The 12878-nt window shown below is 34.7% G+C and overlaps 1 protein-coding gene across 3 annotated transcripts; it reads left to right on the top strand.

The window, feature by feature from the left end:
* Nucleotides 1-6156: 6156 nt before the first annotated feature.
* On the top strand, nt 6157-7637 carry LOC125204225 (putative F-box protein At3g16210). 3 transcript variants are annotated; one of them, XM_048102832.1, is made up of 3 exons: nt 6157-6245; nt 6438-7145; nt 7306-7637. In XM_048102832.1, the coding sequence occupies exons 2-3, from the start codon at nt 6495-6497 to the stop codon at nt 7414-7416; spliced, it is 762 nt and encodes a 253-aa protein (XP_047958789.1). In that variant the 5' UTR covers nt 6157-6245; nt 6438-6494; the 3' UTR covers nt 7417-7637. The 3 variants fall into 3 exon arrangements, 2 of the variants coding, with proteins under 2 accessions (XP_047958789.1, XP_047958781.1); XR_007173523.1 differs by having other exon boundaries at nt 6979-7637; XM_048102824.1 differs by having other exon boundaries at nt 6438-7637.
* Nucleotides 7638-12878: the final 5241 nt, after the last annotated feature.

Raw genomic sequence — 12878 nt, forward strand, 5'->3', positions numbered from 1 at the left:
CAACAAGTACATGATTCCTTTTCATTTTTGGTAGTCCATTTAGATTAATTAGTTTCTGCACTCAACCTCCATTTGCATGTGATTTAGTTTACTTTTTTGGAGTTAATTAGTTTAGCTACCTTTAAGGGTCACAATCCTAGTTTCTAGACTTAGTTTAGTAGCTAATACTTAGTTTATTTTCATTAGTCTTTTAACTTAGTTCCTTTTGCTTTCTGAACTTAGGATGCTCATGCAAGTTGCTGCTCTCTTTTCATTTCCGAAATGTTCTTATTTTCGCCACTGCTGAGTTGCCCAGTTTACCAACTTGCCCAGTCTGTTTTCCAGTTTAAATGCTTTCTTTTAATTGCATGTTATTTGTGCTTTTAGTTCTCAATCCTAGCTTAAGTGTTATTTATATTTTGTAGTTTAGTTCCCACCCCCAATTTAGAGCGTGGCGGCATCGCCAAAACCTTTCTAAGTGTGGAAATACATAACAGATGCTACCGTTCCTCGTGGGTTCGACACCCTAACTTACCACGTACTAATTTATAGTATTTTGGAAAGTGGGAACTTATACATCTTGTTGAATAAGAAGGGACACGCGCCTACGACACGCGTGCAAAACCCCCTACCTTTCAAATGGCGCCGCTGCCGGGGAACGGTGTTGTTTTCTTGTTATGTTTTTCTACACTTATTGTATATAGATTTTGACTTGTTTTCCTTTTGTTTGTTGTTTTTTTTTTCTTCCTTTTTTATTTTAGTTTATGAGTAGGTCCTCCTCTCCAAGGTTGTTGTTCAATATTGGAATTAAGAAGACGATGAAGAGGCTGCGTGAGGAAGCCGGTTTGAGAAGATAAGCAGGGCAGTTCCTCGAGCTGCCCAGTTTGAAGTGTCAAAAAGTTTGGAGGAAACCAATTCAAGAGACAATGATGAGAGTGGTGCGACATTAAAGGGCTTCATGGATCATTTCACAGACCCTTACGATCATGGCTGGGGTGATTACTCCTATTTTCAATGGACCAATCCAAACCAACAATATCAAGGTCCACCACCACAAGTACATCACCAATCTTTCCAAGGGTCAGACGAAAATTATGCTTATTGGCCTCCGGATCAAAGTGTTTTCCCTCCGTATTACCAGCAACAAGAATTAAGCCAATATCAATCAAATCATCCGCCAATGCCGCCCAAGTGCTTAGAAGAAATGATGGAGAACCTAATCACATCCCAACAACTCATGCAAAACAATTTGCAATCCAATTACAATGTGGTGCATGAGATGCATGACGAACAATATGAGCAAATGATTAGTCTTGATAATCTTGCACGCCAAATGACACAATTGGCGACTTCCATCAATGATATGCGTGGGAATGATGGAGGAATTTCGGTTGAAGTGCAACCATCAAGAAAGGAGAATCTTAATAAGAGTACCCTTAGGTTCGGGAAAGAGTTGAAAGCTTCATTCAACAATAACTCAAACAACGGACTGGGGGAAACATTGGAACAGGGGCCCAGATTGCCCAGTGCAGCACACTGCCCAAGTCAGGGGATTGCTTGGTTTGAAGATGAAGAAGATAGTGATGAGGAGATTGAAGAGAATATCATCATTCGACCCGATGAACCTACACCCATACCTTTGAGACCAGAATCGTCCATCATGAAGTGGTGCGACAAATTGGAGCTGGCAAAGTCTACCAGCAAGCTGACCGATCCAGGCGAATTGCCCAGTCTGAGCGCAGAGGAGGAATTGGTGCCGTCGGAAGTTCGGTCACCAAAATTGGAGTTGAAGCTGCTGCCCACCAACCTCGAGCATGTCTTTCTTGGGGAAAGTGACACTCTCCCTGTTATCATCGATAGTGATATGGAAAATGGCCAAGGTGAGAAGTTGATCAAAGAGTTGAAAGGTCCCAACTTTCTTGAAGCTGAGTTTTTGCAAGATATGTATTCATTGCCCTCAATTGAAGAACAAGTTGAGCTCGAAGGACTTAGTGAATGTAAGTTGTTCAACACTCAAGAGCTTAGTGATGAGGAGATAGAGGCTGAAATAATGACTTGGTGCAAGAAGAAGAATCACACTAACCCACCTGAGAGATGTAAACTGCCCGATCTTAAAGAACTGCCCAGTCAGAATGACCTGCCCAGTACGAGAGACAAAGAAGATTTGGTACCATTGGAGATTTATTCACCTAAATTGGATTCAAATGAGACCATTACCACGATCAGTAGCCTAGACAAGAGCCAAGAAGAAGAGCTAACCAAAGTTTTAAAGAGGCAAAAAGAGTTGATTGGTTGCACTTTGGCTGACGACATCGTGAGCATAAGTCCACATGTTTGCATGCTTTACACGAGTTCAGAGAAGGGCTCCAAACTCTACAGAGATCCTAAGAGGAAGTTGAATGCTTCTACTTGGAAGGATTGGAATGCAAGATTCGACGATGCATTTCCAAAGAAACACTCGTGTGCTGCCCAGTTTGTTGAACAGGGCAGTCTGGATGCCATAGTGGATAAAGTAGTCGAAGCTGAAGGAGCCGCCGAGCCAACACATGAGCCTGGGATCGAAACCAAAGGAGGCAGCGGCACCAGCTCTAGCACCATCTGCCACATCAGCCCGTACCCCCCGCTTTGTGCGGGGGAGGTGATTTCTATCCAACCCTCTCTTTTATTTGTTGTATATATGTGTTACATGTGTGATGTATATGTTTACTTTGATGTTTTTGTAATTGTGGCCTTGCCGACCTTGTTTTGTACATGTTGTGGCCTTGTCGGCCTTGATGCATGCTTTGTGGCCTTGCCGGTCTTCGTGATTGTTATGTGTTGTTAGTAATATTTCTCTAAACACTTGGTCTACTTGCTCTCGAGCAAGCAATGCCCAAGTGTGAGGAGGTGGGATTCTTGTGTGTCGTTCTTGGTTTTCGAAGTTTTATGTGATTTGTTTCCTTTTCCAACATTTCAACCAAACTTGCTTGAGGGCAAGCAAGATCCAAGTGTTCGGAGGGGGTTTGTTTTGTTGTTTGGTCGTGTTGAATTGTGCCGTTTTTGTAAAGTTTCGTGTTTTATCTTTTTCCCAAGCCTTGATGCATGATTTGGTAATGATCCCCCTATTGAATCGTAGCAAAAAAAATACTTGTTGAATTGTAAAAAAAAAAAAAAAAAGAAAATGACTTGCTTTGTTTTGAAAAATTTACTTCAAGAACTTGTGGTTTTGATTGAATGAAGTTGAGTACGATGGAAATGTGAAGCACTACCACTTGCATAAAAGCCTATAAATGGTAAGGTTCAAAGCCAAAAAAAGTAGAACACTTTCTACACTTTCGTAAGTAGTACTTCATGTGTCGATTCACAGGGAGGTAGGAGATTGTTTAAAACTTAAAAACTTAAAAAGATGTAACATAAAAATTTGATTTTTGGTTTTGAACGATGTTGACAAAGTAAAGAAAATGGTTAATTATTGAAAGATTTTTCATTCCTTGTTTCGTTTCACCTTCCATTCCTCTTCCTACACCGTAAAACATACTTTTGCAAGCATCAAACTATATAAATTATGTAAAGTTATGAGAATAAAAATGTATAATTTGATTCACATCAGACGATACGAGATTTCAGGATGTTTTGTTTTGTGTGTTAGGTGGAAAGAGAAAATATAATATTTATATTATTACAAGGGAGAACTTTTTCTAAAAATGAAAATGTGAAATCTTTAGTGAGACAAATTAAGAAAGAAAGTGAGATATCTTTTATGGAAAGAAGGGAGTAAATTTTACTGCAATTTTACAAAAAAAAATGTCTAAAACTTATGTTTTTCTTTAATAACCTACAATTTTACAAAAATTTTTGTAGTTTTTCAGAATATGTCCTCGACAAAGAATTAGAAAGTATTGTAGTAAATTATATAAGATGTTCTATCCATCTCGATAAGACAATAAGCTTGATATAAATGTGTGTGAGTAACAATTTTATTATAAACAGTTCAAAAAAAGAAACATACTAATTCTATCAATTGCCACATAATTAATAATTTGTATAAATTAAAATTCTTTCTTCCTAGAAAAGAATTTTAATAATAGCCTATCAACGGCCCAAGCGTGCCTACTCAAATCAAATCCACCCATATCTCGGCCCAAGCGAAACAAACACCACCCCCCACACAATCCTAGATTATTCTTGATTATAAATAATTGTTTGCTTGGTTATATCATTTTTATTCCTAGTGCCCTAATTGTGTGTATGTAATGAACATGGAAAACCCAGATCTACACATTCAACTTTTTATCTTACATATTGCACAAAAAGTAGATTTTTAAAAATTATTTTTAATAATTTATAAAAATAAAAAAGATTACCAACAAAATAAAGTTTTAAACTATCTCTCTACTCATTAATTTTACTTCAATAATATTTAGACGAAAAATACATGTTGTTAATCCTACTACTCCATCATAAATATATAGTTTCCAATAAGATTAGACAAAAAAACAATACTTTCCAATAAGACTAGGTAAAAAATATATTAGTAATATTTCGACATTATTAGTAGTGAGGGGTATGTTATATTGCTAACTCACCCCTAAATTGCTAACTACAACTAAATGATAAACATTAGATTTTTAAATTAAAGGTGAAGATCAACCCTTGAGTATTAATATTATGCACAAAAAATATCAATAGAGGTATTAATGTCAATTAACACATATAACATATATCAAATTAAAGATAATTTTATAAGGATTCCAACGATATCCTACATGCATATGTTCCGACGTCAAAATTTGAAAAATAATTCGAAGATTTTTAATTTTTTTGTACAACAAAATGTCAATATACTATATAAAATATGTCATTATAATACATGTAGAATGTCAATAAAGCAATGGGTTAACATTCTTAAAGCATTGTGTTGACATTCTTGTGTTTATAATTTTGAACACTATATTGACATTTTCATCCAAAACTCTAATTTGGAGTTTTTTATTATCTTTTTCGATTTAATTAATAAAAACAAAAATTACACGTGGAAAATTCTAGACCACACGTTTTCTAAAATTCTGTGGCCTTAAATTAGTTGTAGTTAACAATTAAATGATGAGTTAGCAATTGATCACTCCCCTTAGTAGTGAATAGTTTGTTTGATTAGATATATAAATTTAAGAAAATTACTATATTTTTTTTCGAAAGTAGCAAAGTTCATTATAAGAGCATCCACAATGGGGCGGAGGATGTGACGGACAATGCATCCTCCGCCCCTTAGTCCACCATTGCAGCACCACGGACTATGCACATTTTATCCCCCGCGCCCTATGCATCGTCCGCGGACTATGACACGGAGGATGCATCCTCCGGCCTATCCTCCGTCCCTTAGTCCGTCATTGCAGGGGGTGCTGACTATAGGGCGGAGGATGCACACATTTTTATTTATTTTTAATTTTTTTTATTTTCTTGTATATATAGCACCAATTTTTTTACTTCATTTCACACCTTTCACTCCACTCTCTTCCTCATCTCAATTTCTCTCTAAATTCAGTAATGAATTCCGACAATTTTTCATTTTTGCAAGTGGAAGGGCCTATCCTCCGCCCCTTAGTCCGCCCCATTGCGGATGGAAGGGGCGGAGGATAAAATGTTGATGTGGCAGCACATAGGGCGGGGCTTAGTGCTTCGCATCCTCCGCCCCATTGTGGATGCCCTAATGTTGACTAGAAAATTCATAAATCGAGCACATAATCCATAAATTAATCATATAAATGGAAGGAATAAGCCCACAACCTTGTGATTTGCCTAATTAAATGAATTTATTCAGCTAGATTATAATTTTTCCTAATAAATAGATTGTATATTCATCACTTGTGTATTCATAATTTCTACAATATACTCCTTCCTCTGCGAATACACATCCCATTTAATTAAACTTATTTTTAATTACATTTCTTAAAACTACTGCCTAAACCAAATAAGACTTTGCGAATACACGTCCCGTTTAATCAAATTTATTTTTAATTACATTTCTTAAAACTACTGCCTAAACCAAATAAGACTTTGGACCTAACGGAGTATATAAATAATATAGGAAAGCCTTGCATTCAATCTCGACTTCATCTTTTTCATGATGCCACTATTTATAATCGAAGGAATAAGAAAAACAACAAACTCCACAAATATAGGAAATCATAACAAACAACACTCTTCAACCATGCAGGTTTCTAATTTTTTTTTATCACAATCGAAATTCTAACCACAAGAAAACAACCACAGAAACTCAAAGCACTGAGGTAAACAATTTCTGAATTTTATGTGATCTTCTTTATTTGTCAGGTATTGATTTTCATGGTATCGACAATGTAGTATGTACATTAATCATTTTATTAATTTTGCGATGAAATTGGTGATTTGGTTTTAACAATGATAGGTATCAATTCAGATATATCCTTATATAATCTTGATTGTTTTGGTTGATCCTTAAGTGATGAAATGCCATCGTCGATAACTCGGACTTGAAGCCTCGAAGTTGCTATAATTATATGTCGCACCCTCAAACCGGAAATCATGGATCCCACATTGCTAGTAGACAATACATAGCAATAACAGATGATGTGTTGATAGAAATTCTGTTGCGTCTGCCCATAAAATCTATGTTGAGACTCAGAACTGTCTGCAGATTCTGGCGCGACGTTATCGATTCTCCATATTTCAGGAAACTGCACACTCTCAATGACAACAACCTGCCAGAGGACACAGTATATATACAAATTTCTTTTGATCATGAGGGTATTGAGCCGAACAAAGTATTAGTAAATCTCCAACTCCAACACAACCACAAGGATTTAATGTCATATGAATATGCTAACATCTATTGGGAATTAGTACCTACGATAGTTGGGTCAGTTAAGGGTCTAATCTGCATTGACCCCAGGAATATTACAATTCCTTTAGCTATATGCAATCCTTTTCTAGGCCAAGTCAAGAATCTCCCACTTACATCTTTTGGCCCCTCATGTTCAATAGGACAACGATCCGTTGCAATTGGTTTCGACGAAGATTACAAAGTGGTGCAGGTGCTTACGTGTCTTAAGCACCGTTGTCTTCATGCTCAACTGTATTCAAGGACGGCAGATTCTTGGAGGGAGTTAGCAGTAGACTGCAGGATCACTTATAGAACAGAATTTTACGAGGTTAGTCCCATAAAATCATGTTGCAAGAATGGCCACTTTGCGCACTGGCTTATGGGAGGGCATGGTTTTACGTCGAGAATACTGTCCTTTGACATGAAGAATGAAGTGTTTCGGATAATCACGTTGCCAACTGTTTTAAGTGAGTGTTCGATTTTTGCAGAAGATGAGCACTCATTTCGCTACTTTACCTTTGGATGTGAGACTGGTGATAGAGTTGTGCAGATTTGTGAGTCGAGATGTGAAGGAAGCAAATTCAGTTGGAATCGTGTGATGACGGATGAGATAGTGCCCTTTGCGGCACCTGAGCAGTGGAGGGCAGGTTTTGTGTTTTTCGAACTTCCATACTGCAAATGGGGATCGTTTGTTTATGATTATCATGCACGTGAGTTCGTCTGCAGGCATTACTTGCCGTCGTCGCACTCAAGGTTTATTGAGTGCAGAGGGAGCTTAGTTTCAGTTTGAGAATTGTCCATGATTATTTCCTTTTATGATTTTGACTCGTTTTCTCTTCGATTTATTTTTCAATAAATTTACATGATTCGATCGTTTGAACTTTATTTTAATATGATATATCTTTTTAGGGAAATAGAGAAAGTATTTTCTTCTTTTATGGACTATATATTTGAATTTCTTTATCTTTTGTAGAGTGAAATTAGGTTTTATTGATTCTTTTTGATCTCTCTTATTCTGTCATTATCTAGTGTAACTACATGAATATGATCGTGTCACTAACAGATTCATGTAAAGTGCGAATCGGGTCAAAATTTATATGTAGCCAGTTCAGTACTGACCCGGATTGATGATTATTTTTTAAAAAAAATAGGTCATGTCTGGATTTGCATTAACCAGTGGAGTTATTAAATTTCAATTTATTTGGTTTTTTTTTTTTTTTTTTTTTTTTTTTTTTTTTTTTTTTTTTTTTTTTTTTTTTTGCACAGTATGTTAGTTGGTTAATCTTTGATTTGAGTATTTCTTTTTATACTTGATAAAAGATGCACCAAGAGAACACTAATTAAAATTATAAAAAATAATAAAGTGAGGAGAGCACAAGATTTAACAATCCAACTGGTAAGACTATTGCAGCTAGTACCCAAGGACAGCTCAAAATTACTACAGACACTAAACAAAAGAAGAAACAAGCAACTAATATGACGATTTCATGAATTCATACGTGTGTTTAATGTCGACAAAAACACCACTTAGGCTGTGTTTGGTATATGGAATTCAAGCTATGAAATTGGAATTGGGAGTCCTAATTCCAATTTTGCTGTTTGGTATCATAATTTTCTATGAATTTGGAATTGAATTCCAATTCCAATTCCATCAATTCCACTATTTCAATTCAATGATTAAAAAGAAAGAATTCAAAATCCACAATTTCAATTCTACGGGTCAAAAATGAAAAACACGTGGATCCTATTGCGGGTCATAACAAAAAACGGGTCACTCTGATTTTCTCTCAACTCTTTTCATATTTCTTCTGCGACCACTGCGCCCTAATCTGGAGAGTTGATTTCAACAGCCGATCATCAGGTATTAATCTCGACTGAAAACCTGAATATCTCACCACATTTTGTGTAGTATATTATGTCATTTTGTTTTCAGATTTACCATTTCTTTTTACGTAACAGTGATTAAAAATTTAGAAAGAGGGACACAGATTTTCTTTGAATAGGGCTTTAAAATCTTGGAACCAACCTCTGTGTTAGTTTGATTCATTTTACTTTGGGATGTTGAATTTATGGGATGGATTATGGATGATTGATTATGTGTATATTCTTCATTTCATTTTCATTAGGGCTATAAAATTTTTGTTGCTGATTTAATTTTATATTTTTTCGGAAATATTCAATATTGACACTCTTTGTTGATGAAAGTTTTCAACTCTACCTCTCCTCAAGCTACATTTTTTGCTCTGGTAACAGAACAATCATGTTAGGAGATGTGCTCTGGTAGTTAAAAAGAATGGAAGAGTGAGAAGACTGCCATGTGTAGTAGAACAATCATGTTCCAGGCCATCATTTAGAAAAGTGCTCTGGTAGTTTAGGAGATGAGTTTGGGCCATGGTAATAGAATTGAAGATCTCTAGCATTATTTTGGGGTAAGCTTCTCCCTTGAGAACTTTGTTGATAATCGTTTCATTATTTTGAATTTCTTTATCTTTTGTGGAGTGAAATTAGGTTTTATGATTTTTTTTTTTATCTCTCTTATTTTGTCATTATCTAGTGTAACTACATGAATATGATCGTGTCACTAACAGATTCATATAAAGTGCAAATCGGGTCAAAATTTATATGTAGCCAGTTGAGTACTGACCAGATTGATGGTTATTTTTTTAAAAATAATAGGTCATGTCTGGATTTGCATTAACCGGTGGAGTTATTAAATTTCAATTTATTTAGTATTTTTTTTTTCACAGTATGTCAGTTGGTTAATCTTTGATTTGAGTATTTCTTTTTATACTTGATAAAAGATGCACCAAAAGAATACTAATTAAAATTACAAAAAAAAAAAGTGAGGAGAGCACAAGATATAACAACCCAACTGGTAAGACTATGCAGCTAGTACCCAAGGACAGCTCAAAATCCTTACAGACAACGAACAAGAGAAGAAACAAGCACTATAATATGCCGATTTCATGAATTCATACGTGTGTTTAATATCGACAAAAACACCACTTAACGTATTATTAACCATTCGATTGATTTTTTATTGTTGCTATTTAATCTTAGTGCATATCATGAAATCCAATCTAGAATGTCTTCACAAGAGGATAATATTGTCAAGACGAATGTAAATTAGAGCTGAACTCAACATGTCAAAAATATAGATCCTTTAATTCAAAATTCTTGTTGTTGGTACAAGAGCACCAAACTTTAACAATAAAGTAAGAAACAACATAACATTCATGTTCTACATTGCTTGAAATCAACAACGATAAAGAATCACAATGATGATGTACCTCCCACGATCCTGTCTGAAGTGAGAAAAGTTAACAAGTTGATCGATATTCTTATAAACTTATCCTTGATTTGACCGACTCATCAGAATACCATCTATGTGGATAAGAAGATAGATTTGGTTGTGAAAGTAATTATCTTGAGACTATACAAAGCCTTGTACAATTTGTAAACTAGGTTTGTGCCCCTTTCTAAATCGGGAGATTACAAAAATGAATATTACTCCTACAAGAGTATATATGCTCCAACAAATTCAATGTTCGGCGAACGTCCGACACACAGCTCGTTAAACAGTGGAGAGTCGTTCAACAAATTAATGTCGTTGTTCGACCTAGCGACACCGAAGTACTCATGCCAGTTCCACAATTCTTGGTCAGCAACTGCCTCCAACATGATAGTCGATTGTGTGCTCTTGTGTCCGCTAGTGAATGCACCTGTCCATGACGTGGAACAATTGTCCACTCACAATGCATATAGATAGCACAAAAGTAGTACACATATTATCTCAAATGTTTGTTCTTTGATTTTCGAAAGTTTCTATACATTTTTTAATGATTTTTAAGGATAAACAATTTTCTGGTATTATTAAATCTTTATATATTATCTCAGAACAAATTATTTAAATCTTTGTACTGTTATCTAAAAATAAATTATTTTAATCTTTGTATTATTATATAAATTATTAAATACCAATAGAGAAATTAATATGTATTTGTAGTAATTCATTAGTTATAACTAATATATTGTTAATCGACATAATACTGACATTTTATGTTCACTATTGATGCCTAGAGTTAATAGTTATTTAAGGATGATTTAAGCAATATAACGCACCTCTATAGGTTCATAACCATTTGATAATCAATTCTGATTGCAGAACTACTAATCATAAACATTTTATTCACTTGTAATGAAGATTTTATTCACCTGTAATATATTATTATAATAATGTATCTATCATGTGATTATATGATTTAGAAATTGTGATTCCCAAGCCCACAACAAAAGCCCGTCACCTGCCCAACTCACCTCATGATCAGTTGATGATAGCCCATCAACAGCCCAAGCGTGGCCACTCAAATCAGATCCACCCATATCTCGGCCCATGTGACCCAAAACACTGCCCACACACTCAATGATTATTCTTGATTATAAATAATTTTCCGAGTTCTCTTATTATTTTTTTCGTAGAGAGAATCGAACTGGGTAGTGTGTAGTTAATCTTACTCCATATAATAGTACTAGTTTTTAAGTCGGACGAATCATACACGAGATTCATAATAATTTTATTAGTTACTAACTCTGTCGTCTGACGTCGTTGCTTTTGTTAGCGTATATACAGTGGCGGATCCAGAAACGAAAAATGGCGGAATTACCATTACGCCTCTATCCTTCGGTTTCACAAAAACATACTCAAAATACACCAAAAATAATGGGTTATTATTTGATATACTACTATTTTTTTTTATTTAAGCATGAGGATTACATAATTATTATTGTTTTATTTTGAAAATTCTTTCGGTACGAGGCTATATAGAGTGATTGGCGGGTAAAACAAATTATGAGACTTTTTTTTAGATGTAGAAATATTAAGTAAAAAATAATATGACTATCAAATTTGACATAAATAACATGATTAGTTATTAGAAAAAATATAAAAAAATTTCAATGTTCTTCTTTCAAAAAAAAAAAAAAAGAAACATAATAGAATAAATGGGAATTATGGATTATCACATTAATTTCAAATACTATAAATATGGCTTGCAAATAATTGAATAGATATTTATAGCGAAATGACTTTAGTTCCAAGTTTAATTTTGGATTAATATTGTCTTACAAATTAAAAATATTGAGTTATCTACTGTGAATAAAAATAAATCATAAAACATTCTACTATTACTACTAAACTAATTAAGATAATTCATGGTTTAATTGTCTAATTTTAACCCATGTCTTTGCCATACATAAAAGAGAACAAAAATAATTGTAGGAGTACTACTGTTTTTACTCTATTAGTGTACTGTTAAGTTATTATTTTGACCAAGTCAAAAATGAAATGGGAAAGTCATCTCCTCCTTATTCCCTTTTTAAGTTTTTATCGTTCAAAACCAGAGAAAGAGAAGTAGAGAGAAAACTCCTCCCCGACATTCATACCACACAATTTTTCTTATAACCTCAAATAATCAAAAGAATTGGTCTGCACATCAATAATTAGTAGCCTAGAAAAAAAATTGGTCTTGGCCTTCTTCTTCGGGGCAGTGTAAGCGGCCAAGGGAGGGGGCGACCATGAAGGTTTTCCGGTGGGATAAGGGGAAGCGGCGGCGCGCGGAAGGGGTGACCGCCCCCTCCTGGATCCGCCACTGGGTATATATATAGATACAGAAAAGCATGTTTGATGCAAATCCTTATTTACTTAAATCATGAAAACAAATTTCTTATGAAAAGGGTTTCATTTATTGCTATTTGTTGGTTAAATTCATGAAAATGAAAATTGTAGAACAAACAAATACTTCTATATTGTTGATTGATTGGTACACTAACGGTTACATAAGATTTTTTAGTCGAAGCAATTAATTAACAATATTCTCAAACTAGATAAATATGAAAAAGTTATCGAAAACGGTTGCTAGTACCAGTTCGAAGTCAAGTCAGGTCTTGTCTTGTCTTAAGATGACACTAGAATGTACATAACAATAAATGGATCACGATGAGTAAGAACGACATATGCTTGTGAAACCAAGTATGAGATATTGATTGTATACGATAATTAGTA

Source organism: Salvia hispanica, chromosome 1 (genome assembly GCF_023119035.1).
Source record: "Salvia hispanica cultivar TCC Black 2014 chromosome 1, UniMelb_Shisp_WGS_1.0, whole genome shotgun sequence".
In the NCBI taxonomy this organism is placed as follows: domain Eukaryota; kingdom Viridiplantae; phylum Streptophyta; class Magnoliopsida; order Lamiales; family Lamiaceae; genus Salvia; species Salvia hispanica.